This window comes from Peromyscus californicus, unplaced genomic scaffold (genome assembly GCF_007827085.1).
Source record: "Peromyscus californicus insignis strain IS unplaced genomic scaffold, ASM782708v3 Scaffold_7__1_contigs__length_154581171, whole genome shotgun sequence".
Lineage (NCBI taxonomy): Eukaryota > Metazoa > Chordata > Mammalia > Rodentia > Cricetidae > Peromyscus > Peromyscus californicus.
The window spans coordinates 152,380,239-152,396,450 of record NW_026294595.1 but is presented as its reverse complement, the minus strand read 5'-3'; the positions used below and the strand labels follow the sequence as shown (position 1 = coordinate 152,396,450).

The 16,212-nt window shown below is 51.2% G+C and overlaps 1 protein-coding gene across 3 annotated transcripts in view; it reads right to left on the bottom strand.

Moving 5' to 3' along the window:
* Positions 1-885: 885 nt before the first annotated feature.
* The window catches only part of Cdh4 (cadherin 4), a 500,103-nt gene continuing 484,776 nt past the window's right edge, over positions 886-16,212 (bottom strand). For all 3 annotated transcript variants that reach the window (XM_052722882.1, XM_052722884.1, XM_052722883.1), the window contains exons 11-16: positions 16,037-16,179; positions 12,650-12,883; positions 11,185-11,418; positions 9,232-9,371; positions 8,332-8,496; positions 886-4,459 (exon numbers count right to left, since the gene is read on the bottom strand). In XM_052722882.1, the coding sequence (XP_052578842.1) occupies positions 4,253-4,459; positions 8,332-8,496; positions 9,232-9,371; positions 11,185-11,418; positions 12,650-12,883; positions 16,037-16,179 (1,123 nt within the window). In that variant the 3' untranslated portion in view covers positions 886-4,252. The remainder of the gene's footprint in view (positions 4,460-8,331; positions 8,497-9,231; positions 9,372-11,184; positions 11,419-12,649; positions 12,884-16,036; positions 16,180-16,212) is intronic.

Here is a 16,212-nt window from a genome sequence, read left to right as displayed (position 1 = left end):
TGTGTGCTTCCCAGTACTGGGATTAAAGGTGTGTGTCACCATGCCTGGCTCTGTTTCCAGTGTGGCCTTAAACTCACAGAGATCCAGATGGATCTCTGCCTCCTGAGTGATAGAATTAAGGATGTGTGCCACCACTGCCTGACCTCTATGTCTAATCTAGTGACTGGCTTTGTCCTCTGATCCTTAGGAAAGCTTTATTAGGGTACACAATATATCACCACATCCTTCCTTTTAAAATTTTTTTATTTTTACAAAGTGGACCTGTCCAAAACTCCAAGGGGTTTTGAGGGCAGGAATGCTTGGGCACAGAGGCCACATGCAGGCCAGTGTATCCATGTGCAGGCCCAGCTTCCTTGCACATCAGCCAATGCTAGGGTAGGAAGGCAGAGTGGTGGGCAGGCCATAGGCCTAGCCCAGTTCACTCTTGTGTGCCACACATTGGCTGTGAGAATTCTAAGTTTAGGGCATGGGGTATGGCTCAGTGGCAGAGCACTCGACTACCATATGAGAGGTCCTGGATTTGATCCCCAGCCCCATAAAAAAACAACAACAACAAACGCTCTCAATCTAAATCTGCCGTCTGTGGTATCATACAATTGTGCTTATTGATGAGCATACTTGAACTATGCATTCTATTTATAACCTAAAAAATTTAAAATATACATAGGACACATGGGCCTCAGATGTGTAAGGAGTGGGCCTGGTTTTACTTCTTTTCTGGAGCCTAGAACCATGCCCAGGTTTTAACATAGCAGGTACCCAGCAAGCCACTGTGCATGACAAGGTCTCACACCTGGCACCGGCTGCCCTCAGGTCCTGCCCACGGCCCTGAATTCTGTTGAATCCTGAAATGCATGGACGAACACAAGCACGTCAGAGGCCGAATACTTAAAAGGGGACTTTATTACTCCTTTGGAGCAGCGTGCTAATGCCCAACTCCTCTCCAGGACACGACAGTTCTGCAAAGCTCCTGTTCCCTTCGGAACCAAGACCGTCTGACACTAAAAACACATCGAAAACATCGACTCTTTTCCCTTTTTTTTTTTTCCTTTTTTTTTTTTTCGGTACAAAATGATACAAACAACAATACAAAATATTTGTGCTGTTGACAATTACAAAAAAAGTCAGAACATCTGTCTCACCGCATGATGCTCAGAGCTGCAGTGTGAACACATCATACTCCAGTATCTTTCCCAAAACAATCACGGTCATGCGGGCTGCTACACATTTGTCCATTTTCAAAAATAAACATGCAAAAAATAAACCATAATGAAAAAAAGGAGAGGAAGAAAAAGCAAGGTGCGTCCCAGGTGTATATGGAGGTGGTTTCCGCCGGCCGGCTGGTGTGGCAGAGCCTGATCAGTGTGCGGTGTGAGCTGCCGCACCTGGCGCTCTGTGCAGGGCGATTCTGCTTTGAGTTTTTGGTTTTGCCTTCAGCTTGGAACTGGAAACTTTCCCTCCCCTGTTTACCTTCGAGAGCACAGAGGTGTCATTCTCAACGGACTTAGTACTCACTCTGGGGAGACTGATGCATCTCTGAGGGCCTGACAGTGGGCCCCGACTCTTGACACTTTGGTGGCAGGAGGCCCAGCATTTTGGATGTGCTGAAAGACAGAGGAAAAGCTGCTGCTGGGAGTCAGGGTGACTGAGGCTGACCATGGCCAGGTGTTCTTCCAAGCTACACAGCAGTGCAGGTTTCTCCCAAAGGAACTAAACCACACCCTCGTACTGCACAGAGCTGGCCACCAGCCTAGTCTGGCTGGGCCCTGACCACAGACGCCTCGTATCTACAAGCTACAGAAGAGAAACATTTGACACTGACTGAATGCTCCGCTAATGCTAACTTGTTGACCTTGGGACAGAGTTCCAAGGTGAGTCTGGGAATGCGTGGAACCCATCTTTATCTAGCCCCGGGGGCGTATTGGGGTATTGGGTGAAAGGGGCAAGCTGTTCAGCTTTTAGGAACCCCATGGATGTTCCTGCAGGGGCCCGGCAGTGACAGAGGCCTGGTTGGAGGGTTGGGGGGAGGTGGAGGCAGATGAGACATTCCTCCAGATGTCTGATAGATTTGGTCCCTCCCATCCCAGGATTCCAAGAAAGCCTTGGGATTTCAGAGGACAGTCCATGACTACCGTGTCATATGCACACTTCCATTAGAACATTCACGATTCTCGGGTTTTCCAAAATCAAACTCAGAAAATTCTTCTCATACCCCCAGCCCTGATCCATAGCAATCCTAACAGTGGCCATGCGAAGCTCAGTACCTCCCTCATTGGTTGCTGACCCCTGGGGAGCAATTTGCATAGGAGAGCTTATCTCCTGCCCCACCCCCACCCGGCCTTCTGTGAGCTCTGTTGGCCTGGCTGGCTGTAAGGAAGAGGGCTCCCAGGAAGCTACAGAGGCCCCTATCCATCCTACCTCCTAGGACAGCCATGTGAGGAATAAGAATGGACACAGCTGAACTTATGTCTCAGCTCAAGTCCAGGAGTTCAGAGTGGGGACATGTTTGGTTTGGGAAAGAACCCTGACATCCAATGGGTCATACCCATAAGTTTGGCGCCCATGAGTCCACTCAAGTGCGTCTTCGAGGCCAAAGCAGTCTGGAAAAGGGGATGAACCTAGCCATGGTGTAAAGCCAGACACCACGAGGAGCCCTGAATTAGAGACCTCTGGCTGGGGAGCATGCTATCTCTTGGGTACCCCCAGCCCTTTGGAAGTCATCCTGGCCCCCTAGTAGCAGGTATAGGCTGGGGATCTGGGAGGAACTTACTTTTCATCAATGCTGGGACTTCTGTTGTCTCCCTAAGGAGACTCAGACACCAAGCTACCAGCACCCTCAACCTGTTGTACTGCCTGGAGTAAGCCAGGAATCTGACTCAGCACAGGGTGCCCTTCCAGTGCCTGCCGTTCTGCCCCATCCCAGGGCTCCTTTGGGCCCAGATGGCCTGTTTTCCCCTCTAGTGAAAAGGCCAGCGTTGCCATCTCCCATAGGTCCTTGTACATAGCCTATTCACTGTCCTGCAGAAGTGGCCACCCTGCCCAGTCTGCCCGGTGTCAAGCTACCCATGTAAAGTGCAACACCAGATCCAGAGAACAACAGAAACCGGGTCCCAGTCAGAGCATCTGTGGTCACATGGGCACAATGAGAGTCTCCCACTGGCCACTTGGAATAGGTCCTGATATCACAGCAGTTCATGGGGCCAGGCAGCAGCTTGGGCCAAACGGGCCCAGGGAGGCCAAGCAGCTGCCACAGTCTGGCCAGGCGCTCCTCTCTGCCGTCTGCACAGCCTGGGGAGTACGTTGAGAGCATTTGGGGGTTCTGTTGAGGGGTGCTTGTGATTGCTATGCCTTCAACAGGATCCTTCAGGGTCTCATCCTGAAGAGTAGAGGGTGATGCCAGGATTCTGCAGGATGCTGTGGCTTCTTGGACAACACGCTGTCCTGGACCAAACAAAAGGGGACCTCGGTGGTATTGGGGATGACAGCTGGTCCAGAGAGGCTTTCTGGTGGACATGGCAGTGGCCAAGTGCAGGGGTGAGGACCATCTGGGGTGGTCTCTTGGCATCACACCTGCCCCAGCTATTTACAGTATCTTGAGGGGCAGGATACAAGTTCAGGTGAAAGCTAAGTCCAAACAGAAGTGTCTCTGCTGATGGGGTTGGGCTAGCCCAGTGCTTTTTGGCACCAGAAAGTCTGATCCTCACATAGCAGCCGTGGGGAGCCCAAAGGGCCCAGGAGACACTGACTGCGCACAACAAAAGCTGTGAGAGCTGGACCCCATACTATTTCTGCAAATAAGCCATCCCTTTCTTTTTCTTAATAAAAGACTTTAAAAAAAGACATATTCTCTCCCATTCCTTGCCTGTTGCCTTCAGAGGGGACCAGATTGGGTTAGGGGCTGTGGGCAGGGTGGGCAGAGCTGGGGTCTTGGGCTGTCTCTTCTTTCAGTCACTCCTGAGTTAGAGAATCTGTCATGTGTACCAAAAGGCACTTTTGTTTTTTTTGTTTTAACAGTGCTTTTGTTGTAAGAAATTCAAGTTAGGGCTGTGCCTCTGGCTCTCCCTTCGCGGTACGTGGCTACTGAGATGCCGCGGTGGTGGTGGGCGCTTGGCGGCTTATGTCCTTACTGCGCAGCTCCACACGGAGGGGGGATGGCAGTGGGGGAGGAGCCTCTTGACACCAGGACGACTCTGGCGCCTCCGCTCAGTCCCGCTGCTCGCCCTTCTCATGTCGGTGGGAGAGGTGAGGTTGGCTAGTCCTCCTCACCACCCCCATACATGTCTGCCAGCTTCTTGAACCGGGGTCCCCAGTCATTCAAATAGTCGTAGTCTTGGTCCCCAGAGCTGGAGGAGTTCAGGGAGCTGACGGAGCCTGCGGTAGAACCGCTGCCTTCGTAGTCGAAGACAAGCAGAGAGTCATAGGGGGGTGCCGTGGGGTCATTGTCAGCAGCTCGGAGTCCCTGGGGATCACAGAGACGCGCAGTTAGGGTGTAGTGTGTACAGTCAGACCAATGATCGACAGACAGAGGAGACCCACACAAGCAGGCAGAAGGAGGGCAGGATCTTGCATACAGTAGGTACTCAATAATTGCTGCATGTGTTTGTTTGTCTGCAGGGTGTTTCCAAGGACCAAACAAGGAAGTGTGTTTATAAGAGCAGACACAAGGGCTAGAGAGATGGCTCAGGGGGTAAGAGCATTTGTTGCTCTCACAACACCACATGGCAGCTCACAACCATCTGTAACTCCAGTTCTAGGGGACTCACCCCATCTTCTGACCTCTGGGAGCACTCTACACCCTCGGTGCACAGACATATATGCAGGCAAAGCACTCACACACATAAAATAAAATATGTAAATCTAAAAAAAAGACATGGAGTGTAGGGCAGGAAGCTCAAAGCCACCGGCAGCTACATCAGGAATAGGGCTGGGCACCGGGCTGGGCCAGGTGTAGTGTGCTGCCCACCAAGGGTTAGGGTTGGAACAGGGTTAGGTGTAGGGTTAAGCTCAGGACTAGGGCTAAGACTAAGTTTAGGGTTAGGATTATTGGTAGGGTTAAGGTAGGGTTGCATTAGGGTTAGGGTTCAGGTTAGAATTAATGTTGGGGCTCAGAGTGAGGCTTAGGTTGATGCTAAGGATAGACTAGTGAGGTTAGGGTTAGGATTAGAGTCACAGCTATTCTGTGGTTAGTGTGAGGTTAGCTATGGTTTGGCCTGGTGCTAGGGCTAGAGTTGGGGTTAGGGTTAGGAGTAGGTTTAATTCAAAGCCTAGGTTGAGGTTATGGTTATTGTTAGGGTTAGGTTAGGTTTTAGGGTTACAGTTAGGGCTAGGTTGGGGATGGTTAGGGTATAGTTAGGGTTAGGGGTACAGTTAGGGTTAGGTTAGGATTAGGATTACAGTTAATGCTAGGTTATGGTTAGGCTTAGGGTTAGTGTTAGTGTTATAGTTAGGGGTAGGTTATAATATGGTTTTAGTTATGGTTAGGGATAGGTTAGGGTATGGTTATATTTATGGTTAGGGTTTCATATTGTGGTGACCCCCAATCATGATATTATTTTGTTTCTTTTTCATAACGTACATTTCCTACTGTTATGAATTGTAATGTAAATACTTGTGTTTTTGATGGTCTTAGGCAACATCTGTAAAAAAGCTGTTTGACTCCAAAATGGTTTTTGACCCACAGATTGAGAACCACTGTGTTTGAGTTTGGTTCTTGGTGGGTTTAGAGTTAGTTTTTATCTTAGGTTTATAGCTGTGTTTTGTGTTTATGTCTAAACTAGAGTTAGGGCTAGCATAAGGGTTACAACTGTGTCCAGGTTTCAGGTAGGGTTATGTTAGAGTCAGTGTTTTATTAGGCTATATTTAAGGTTAGTTTTGTTTTTAGGGTTATAGACACGGTTATATTATAGCTAGTACTATGACTGTGGTTATGGTTGTACCCTAACTAGGATTAGGAATAGTCTGGGTTTCGACAGGGACTATATTTAGGGCTAAGCTTCTATTGGGTTGGGTTAGGGTTGGGTCTAAGGGTATGCTGGGGTTATGGCTAGCATTATGATTTGTGCTAGGGGCACTATTAGGCTTTGAGATGTGGCTAGGGCTATGGTTATGGTTATGGTTAGGACTTGTTAGTGTCAGGGATAGGGCAAGGTTAGGTTAGAGTTGAGGATATGGGTCAGGTGAGACAAGGGACAGGACTGTGTGTTCTGTTTCTTCTTTGCTATTTTTTTAAAATGGTCTCATTGAGCCCAGGCCTTGATCTCACTGTGTGGTTCAGATGACTGAATCACCATGTTCAATTCTCTGCAGAGTGGGGGTTCAAACCTAGCCCCTCATGCTCGGAGGCCTGCATTCTACCCCCGAGCCTGGTCCTCGGCCTTCACACTCTTCATTCTTTTTCTTTTCATGATATTTCCCTTTGTTTCTTATTATTCATTTTTTTATTTTTTCTCCATCCTTTCCTTCTCCAGTTGGGAGTTTCATTCTTTCGTATTCATTCCTTCTAATTCTCCATCATGTACCGAATGCTTTGTATGTTCTCCTAAGTGCCGCTTTGGCCCACCTCTGCCCTGGGAAGGGAATGATATTCTCATCATCTGTGCCTTTACTCTCCGTCTGTAATTTCTTCTGAGTGACTTAAAAATGGGCTGTGGACTGTAGGTTGGGGGTTGGTGGGGCGTGCTTTGCAGACCTTAAACATTTTATTGCTCATGATGTTGTCTGAGCATTAGTGACTGTGGTAGTTTGAATGTAATTGGCACCCATATATCTCATAGGGAGTGGCACTATTAGGAGACGTGGCTTTGTTGGAGCAGTAATGGCCTTGTTAGAGGCACTGTGTCACTGTAGGGGCAGGCTTTGAGGTTTCCTATGCTCAGGATACCGCCCAATGTGTCTCAGTTGACTTCCTGTTGCCTGCATGATGTAGGACTCCAGCTACCACTCTGGTATCATGTCTGCCTTCATGCCACCATCCTCCCTGCCATGATGATAATGAACTGAATCTCTGAAACTGTAAGTGAGCCACCTCAATTAAATGTTTTCTTAATAAGAGTTGCTGTAGTCATGGTGTCTCTTCACAGCAATAAAATCCCTAAGACAGTGGCTTTCAGGTCACTTCAGAACCTGGCGAATGTTCTGAGAAAACTTCTGGATGTTTGCTGACTCACAGCCTGGGTTATCATGTAAGAGAATCTGCCACTGGCCGAGCTTATGTGTTGCTGACCCCATTTCAAATACCAGTCTTGAGGACCTGGTGGTGAAGCCACACCCACCCTCCCACCTATCATGCTGGTGGGTAGGTGGGGTCCCAGATGGGACCCCAAGGAAGCCACTTTCGCTGTTTCTGTTTGCTTTACTGCAGAAGAAGGTGGACAGAGGTGTTAGCCAGGCACACGTTTGGTTGAGCAATGACATTTCCTGACACAAAAGTAATTTGTTTTTCCAGAACTATAGTGACTGGTGTTTCTGGAATCTTCACTCCCAGTGTTACTGCTCCTGAGGATGGCTGGCCTTGAGAGGTCACCTGACATTTTAAAACTCACTGTTCCCTGGTTACTCCTAGCAATGGCTAACCACGGGCCCCCAAAAGGAACTTCTCATTCTCTTCCCCTCTCCCTCCTTTCTGCCCTACAGCTACTCTAGCCTGTAGGCAGGTGGTGAGTTTTCTCCCTCTGCAGACCCCTGCCCCCACCTGCCAAATAAAAACTATGGTGCCATGCTGTCCTTTGTTTCCTGTTCGAAGACTTTTGAAGAGACAGGGAGTGGTATACCATGCAGCCTCAGCTTTTCCTGGCTTGACCATAAGAGACCAAGCTTCTCTGGGTGTGGAGGTTTTGTCGTCGGGTCTTTAATACAGCCAAACGCTGAAGGCCCAGACACGGCTCTGTAGGTGCTTGGGTTACCACCTTTGTGTTGTGATGGGGACAGGGTCAGAGTAGAGACACGCAGGCCAGTTTGCTTGGGTACCAGGGTTCCAGTGTGGGCGGGAAGGCCATTCCCAGCTGCACTGGCTTAGCGTGTCCAAGGGTTGTACTGATGCCTGTGCCATTTCTCCTGAGACCAGGTCTTCCTCCTGTCACCCTATTGCAGGCACAGGGGCCCAAATGGCTCCAGTTCCCACTGAGCATCTGGTGAGGGCTAAGCTCTAAAGTGGAGAACATTAGACCTCCTCAGAGGTTCTGAGTCAGCAGCTAATGTGCTCAAGGCCACACAACAGGCCTGGCCTCTAGACCCAGTCTGACCACCTCAGACCCTGTAGAGCTCTGTGTGTATGTGTGATAGGATTTTACTTTTAAAGGAGACTCCTTGCTCGGGTCCTCCCAAGGTTCATACCTCATTGATGAAGTCTCCAATGTCGCCTGGGTGGGGCACCACAGGCCTGACTGGGTACTGGGGCTCAGCACCTACTGGCCGTTCATCCACCCGCCTCACACCAGGGGCCTTGCTCAGCACGTGCTCCATGGCTTCCGGCTGCTGTAGCTGGCTGAGGTCATAGTCCTGGGGATGGAGGCCAAGTGAGTCAGGGGAACTGGAACGTGGGGGCAATAGGCGGGGCAACAGGAAAGCCTGATCACACCCTTGCTCAGTTCTGTCACTGCCCGGAGGGTGCCACTGTACTGGTCTCCAAGCGCACTTAACTGTCCCATTCCATCCCCATGGCCTGCCCTTTCCACACTGTCCACCTCTTCTCTATTTGCCCGAGCCCTGTCTGACCTCAGGTAGCCGTGGAGTCTATGCCTGCCAGCTGCTTTGCTGAGGCCTGGAGCTCCCTCCTGGAGTGACCTTCCTGCCTGCAGATCAGCGGCCTTGGACTGCCACCTTGCACTCTCGGTGCTGATAGGAAAGGGCTGGGTCCTCCTTGGCTGTACCAGATAGCTCTGTGTAGTCAACCCACCCTGATCAGAGAGCCTCCCACAGGAGTGCCAGGAGGTGGGTGTTGGTGTCCCCGGAAGACTCTGGTCTGTTTCTTCCAGGGACAGCGGTGGGTGGGGGCTGGAGAGGGAAGAGCATGGGAGGCGGACAGGTCTGCTGGAAGGATGCAGACGGAGCCTGCATAGTCAGCCCAGGTCTGAGCACACACAGGGGAAAGACTGTGCCTGTGCCTGGGTCTGTGCCTCTGGAAAGGAGTACACAATACCTTTCCATAAGAACTAGGACATGCAAGGCTAAAGGCCCAGAATGAGCCCTGCTAGCCCTTGGGGTGTAGTAGGCAGGCTGAGACCTGGGGCTCACCTGGTCCTCCTCGCCACCACCTTCCTCATCGTACTTTAGGATGTTGTCACGCACGTCGTCCTCAGGGTCGATGAGCAGCTGCTTCGTGTGTCGCTCCTTTTCCCTCCGCTTCATCCACACAACGAACAACAGGACCATGACTATGAGAGGAGGGTCACATTGTGAGCAGTGTGTGCGTACGTGGGCACGTCTGTGCAGATATGTGCACAGGTGTAAATCTGTGTGCATGCATGGCCTTCTGTGTATATAAGTGTGCATGCCCGGGCAGATCATGAACATGTAATGGTTGGATGGATGTATATTCTGTCTTCATCTACATAGGCAGGTAAACATGTGCACAGCTATGCCCTGTCCTCACACCCCACAGTGGGGTTACAGGTATGTGCACAGTTATGCCTTGTCCTTACACCACACAGTGGGGTTACAGGTATGTGCACAGCTATGCCCTGTACTCACACCACACAGTGGGGTTACAGGTATGTGCACAGCTATGCCCTATACTTACACCCTACAGTAGGGTTATAGGTATAAGAAAGATTGCAGCTAGCTTGGAGGCCAGAACCCTGCAAGTGACAGTATTTTTTTCAAGCATAGGACAAGGTGGCGGCCGGGGGACCTCTTGATGTGGCCCAGACGGAACTGGAGAGAGAGTGGGGGAGCTCCCACCTGTGAGCAGCTAAGCAGAAACCAGAAACCTTGAGCCCCTCTCCACCAGATCAAGTGTCCAGAGAGTCAGCTGTGCAGCTGGTGTCTCAGATACGTTACCTGAGGAGACATGTGGAAGGAGTTTGCAGGAGAAGGGATGTGCGCCCTGCATGCCTCGTTCTCTGATAGGGCCACAGGGGTGTCTGTACTTGGATCCCTGGCTTGGTACACTCAGAAGGCTGGAGAGGGACCCAGGCTCCCTCTCTGGCTGGTAGGTCCACTCACTTCCACATGGGTACTGCCTACTGTTGTGTTCTCTATTCCTGTCCCTTGTATCTTCAGAGGGGAATGCAGGCTCCACCCCCACTCCAGAGTCACCTCCCCCACAGTGCAGATGTTTCTGATCCCACATAAAGATGACACCACCCTGACTGTTTGGTCAAAGGCCTTGGAACCAAATGTAGTTAGAGGGAACCCTGGGTCTGGAATAGAAGAAGAATAGAAGAGAGATGGAATGGTCTTGGATGTGGCTCATTCTGGTCCAAGTGGGGACTGATGCCTGATTTTCAGTCCTTTCTTGTACATGGTGGAGACCCTTTAGCTCAGTGTCATTAGGAGAGGGGCTGTTGACCCTCTGCCATGACTGCTATTGTGGTTTCTGGGCTACTGTGGACCAGGGCAACTGTCCAGGTGAGAGGGTGGTACATCAGGGTCATTTCTAAGCATTCTTCTTATTTCCCATAGCCCTTAATCCTGTTCAGGGAGCCACATGGCTCTGGGAAATGCAAGAAGCAACTGGAGCATGTGACACCACCAGAGCCAACGAGCACACTCCATTTCCAGCTAGAGATTGGTCCTAAGATACATGTATAATCTGAGTCTCCGTTAAGAGACTTGAGGGCTTGGGTGGGATGTTGACAGACAGGGACTATCATTTCCTCAGTGTCCACTTGAGAGTGGCCTGCAGATATCGGAGGCCCAGGAGGGGGCCATCCTGGAGGGTTAGGATCAGGGTTAGGGTTAGGGTTAGGGGTTAGGGGTCAGGGTTAGGGTCAGGAGCCTTTGGGAGGCCGAGTCCGATGATGACCAGACTTGGACAGCTGTGTCGGGCTGGCCCTCCATCAGAGTTATCGATAAGGTGGGAGATTTTACTTTCTTATCCTGTATGGACGAGTTTGGTTGGACTTCAGGGAGGTGCCCAGGAGCTAGGAATCTGTTGAGTAAGTGGCTGTGGCGCAGCTCGGATCTCATTCGGGCCTGGCTGTCTGTGGGACACGGAGCGTCTGCACCCATGAAGCCCATACTCACTCAGCAGGATCACGATGCAGATGAGGATAGCCACGATGGCGCCTGTGCCCAGGCCGGCTGCAGCCACTGCACCGATGGTGGTGCAGTCACCGTTCTCGTCGCATGGGCACACCTTGACTTTTATGATGGACGTGTTGAACAGGGGAGGGTTGCCAGAGTCCGTGACGATGATGGGGACGTCGTACACGCCGGCCTCCAGGTACAGAATGCGCAAACTGAGCTGGGCATAGTCACCTGGAGTGACGAGCAGCGACAGCGAGTCATTGGTCAGCTCTCCTTCCCCAGGAAGACTTCCATAGGTAGCTGCTGAGTCTGATAGCATGAAACTCTCTCTCTCACACACACATGTGCATGCACATGCATCATGCACACATGTACATATATGCACACAGTGCACACACATATACTCAGAAGTACACATGTGTATGCACACACATCATGCACACATATGTACACATATGCATGTACACACACACACACACACACCACCACCACCACCACCACCACCACCATGCCATTAAGTTAAAGACTTAATGGGGAAATGAGTCCATTGGTGAAGTTCTTGCCACACAAGCATGAGGATCTGAGTTTTAGCCCCCGGACTCATGTAAAAAGCCTGGCACGGAGTGCATACTTAAGAGTCCTGGAGCTGGGGAGGCAGAAGCAGGTAGATCTTTGGAGCTGGCTGGTCAGCCAGAGGAGCTCGGTCTGAACAAGCAAGGTGGACGGCTCTCAAGGAACAATTGTGGAGCCTGCCTATGACCTCCTGTGTACATGCACACACATGTATCTGCACATATGTGCACCTGCACACATACACTGACACACAAAGCTAAAACATCAACCATATCAAAAAAAGAGAGTCAACCTGTAGGATGAAGAGATGATTTCCTGAATGTATAGAGTTTTATGAAATCAATTAGGGAAAAAACTCAAAGAAAAAAGGCACAGGAACCCAAACCTTTACACGTGTGAAAGTTCTCCCCTAGGAGCTCAGAGACAAGAGAAAGGATTGGCTTTGCTTCCTGGAGCAGCACCCTCTCATGTTGGCAAGGGCGTGAGGCGTTGGTAGTTTTGCTGGTGGGTGCATACTTGGGCATTGCTCCTCTAGGAAGCTGTAATGGTCCTAGGGCTGGCCACACCTGAGAATGAGGTCACCCCGTCATAGGAGTAACAGGAAGGAGTCCCTCCTAAGGGGATGCAGCCTTCAGGGGCCAGTCCACCCACACTGGCTGCCAGCATGGTCCAAGCTAGGCTCTTTCTAGAACAGCAAGGCACTAGGAGCAAATGAATGGCTTCCTGGTGGGGACAGGAGTAAACAGGGCCATACCCCAGCCTGTGTGTGACTGTCTGGGAGGGTGAGACTGTCTCCCATCTGTGTGGCTCACTGTTCCTTGGTGATGGGTCCTGGGCCACATCCTAGATCCTGGTTCTGCCTGGCCAGGGCTCTGCTGGGTGGGCTCACCGTTTAGGCGGGTGATGGTCCAATTCTTCCTCACTGTAGTGGGGATGAAGGGCAACTCAAAGACGTAGGGGCCGATGTTGGGGTCCATGTCGGCGTCGGCCGCAGTGATGTTGATGGCGTTGAGGCCTGGCCTCTCGCAGATCTGTGCCTCCTTGGGCAGCAGCTGTGGTGCGTTGTCATTAATGTCAATGAGGTATATCTGCAGGGTCCCAGTGCCACTGGCTGGGGGGATCCCTGCAGGACAGATAGGGGTGAGCACACAGGGCCCCACATAGGACAGACAGACACACAGCTACATGTGCCATCTTGTAATCTGCTGTAGGAGAGGACCAGGTGCTCTTCCCTCAACAAGGGCTGTCTATATGGCCAACTTAAATATTTTGTGACTTATTTTTGTTTTGTTTTATGTGTTCATCTTGCCTGCATGTATGTCTCTGCACCACGTTTGTGCAGTGTTCATAGAGGCCAGAAGAGGGTGTTGGATCCCCTGGAACTAGAGTTAGAGACAGCTGTGAGTTTCCATGTGGGTGCTGGGAATTGAACCTGGGTCCTCAAACAGCAGTCAGTCACTCTTAACCATTGAGCCATCTCTCCAATGCCTATCCAGCCAACTCTGTGGACCATAAGGACTGCAGGGCCTGGGGGCAGCCAGTCGGGTTAGGTTAGAGTTTCTCTGGCGGTCACTTGCTATGGGACCAGCTTTGGGGCCACAGGAGTGCTCGCTCTTGAAGTTTCAGCTGCTCCGTTCCCCCAAGAACCCACCAGTACAGTCCTGCCTTGGGGCCTTTGCCCATGTTCCTTCCAACAGCGGAAGGCTCCTCTCCTCCTTCCCGCCACCTTTACGTCCTCCCAGCTTCTCTCACCACTAAAATGTCCATGTCAGCTTGTTTCTCCTCGGTCTCTGTGGGGCAGAAACTGTTGTGTTGCTGCCCCCACTGTTCTCTTTAAGAGAAGAGCCAGAACCCTATGTATTACCTCAGATTATCACTGTCCACCGGGAGGTTACATTTCCAGCTAGATGTGATCTTGCGCCTAAGTTCTGGTCTTCATAGGCTCTGAGCAGAGGCCCTGTGTGGTGCTTCCTCGAAGTCCCCAGGAGAACTCGGGTGTGCACTGCACTCTTCCTGCTTCTCCTTCTGTTTGCCAGACTATGGTGGTGATGCCTGGGGCATCCATTCTGGACCATGCCATGGCACAGCACGGTCATGGTGTGAGTGGAGTGGGCCTGGTTGTCAAATCTCACCCTGGCTACCACGTTTAGATTTCTCCATCTAAGCTGCTAACGTGGCTTTGAACACACTCTGTAACCCAGGTTGGCCTTGAGACTGTGATCCTCCTGCCTCAGTCTCTTCAGTAGCAGGGATTACAGTAAGTATCACCAGGCCTGGAAATATGTCTCCTCTCCCCTCCCCTTCGAAGTACTGGGAGTGAACTCAGAGCCTCACACTTGCTAGGCAAGTGGTGTATCACTGAGCCACATACCTCCAGCTCCAACACCCCTTAATGTGAGAGAAAGTCCCTTTCAGTCTTGTTGCCGTTAGTATGTGCTACCACCACCTGGCTTTTCCTTAGTCTTGATAGAAAGTAAATTAGGTACAAAACTTCAGACTCATCAAGATAGGATAGATAATAGAATATTTTCTCTGAATATTCTGAATACAAATGGACTGGACATTGTGAATGTATTTCTTACTTGATAATTGTTCTTATTGTATATAGTTTTACTATGTTAGAGTTAAAACCTTTCCTTTTTATTAGACAAAAGGGGGGGCAAGTGGCAGTGGTGCACTCTTTAATCCCAGCACTCCGGAGGCAGAGTCAAGTGGATCTCTGTGAGTTCGAGGCCAGCCTGGTCTATAGAGTGAGATCCAGGACAGGCACCAAAACTACATGGAGAAACCCTGTCTCAAAAAACCGAAAAAAAAAAAAAAAAGAGGGGGGAGAAGAATGTTGTGGAATAATCTTTTTGTACACTATGAAGATGTGTCACTTCGATTAGTTTAATAAAAAGCTGAATGCCCAATAGCTAGGCAGGATTTCTGGGTAGAGAGGATGCTGGGAAGAAGAAGGCAGAGAAGCCAGGAGATGCAGAGCAAGCAGGATGGACAGTACAGAAATGAGGTAATAAAGCCATGAGGCAGAAAGTAAATTAATGGAAATAGGTTAATTTAAGTTATAAGAGCTAGTTAGAAACAAGCCTAAGCTAAGGCCAAGCTTTCATAATTAATATAGGTCTCTATGTTGTTTTTTGTGAGCTGGTGGCCCAAAGAAAAATCCATTTACAAGAACCTGCACTGACTTCTTCAGCATGACCCATCATCCTTCCTGCTCCATTCCTCATGCTCTTTCTCTGTGTTGCCTGCCTAGCACTTTCTCAGTGCCTGCCCAGCACCTGCCCAACACCTGCCCAGCACCTGCCCAGCACCTGCCCAACACCTGCCCAGCACCTGCCCAACACGTGCCCAGCACCTGCCCAACACCTGCCCAGCACCTGCCCAACACCTGCCCAGCACCTGCCCAACACCTGCCCAGCACCTGCCCAGCACCTGCCCAGAACCTGCCCAACACCTGCCCAGCACCTGCCCAGCACCTGCCCAACACCTGCCCAGCACCTGCTCAGCACCTGCCCAGCACCTGCTCAGCACCTGCCCAACACCTGCCCAGCACCTGCCCAACACCTGCCCAGCACCTGCTCAGCACCTGCCTTGCACCTTCCCAGCACCTTCCCAGTTCCTGCCCAGCACCTGCCCAGCACCTGCCCAGCACCTGCCCAGCACCTGCCCAGCACCTGCCCAGCACCAGCTCAGCACCTGCCCAACACCTGCCCAGCACCTGCCTAGCACCTGCCCAGCACCTGTCCAGCCCTTGCCTAGCACCTGCCCCAAACCTACCCAGCATCTGCCCAGTGCCCTCGCTTGCTCTCAGAGCTGTCAGGCCTGCTCTGACTCAGAGTCACAGGGCTAAGGTGGACATAGGCCTTCCTGCCTTTCCTGGCTAGGGTGTCAGCTAACAGTGTTGGAGAATGGCAGATCTGTTGTCATCACTCAGTTAGAGGTAGGGAAGTTGAGAAGCTAGGGCAGCCATCTGCCACTACATCTCCTGGTTCCTGACTACCCTGGAGTCATGAGTGAATGCAGGACAGTGGGAACACTGTGTGGGAACATGGTCAAATGAGTTAGCAGGTTCTTAGATGGAGAAGCGGAAGTTTGGATGATGGGAGGGGGCAGGATGGGGGCAGTGTCGGGTGACAAAGTCGCCAATTCATGGCTGCCTGCACAGACTTCCCTCTGGGTGCCACTGGCTCCCCTCACCAGTACCCCTCCCCCTGCCCACAACCCCAGGACATGGGACGCTGCTATGACAGTGCCTCCCTGGAGTGGGACACACCATTGTCGGCAGCCAGGAAGGTGGCCTCATATACATTGTTCTTGGTGTAGAGCGACTCTCGGTCCAGGACCGCAGCTGTGGTGATCTGCCCGTTGGATGTATTGATGTGCAGCCAGTTGGCAGGATCGGACAGCTTCGAGTACCTGTGGAAGCCAGAGGCGAGATGAGGGCCCCTG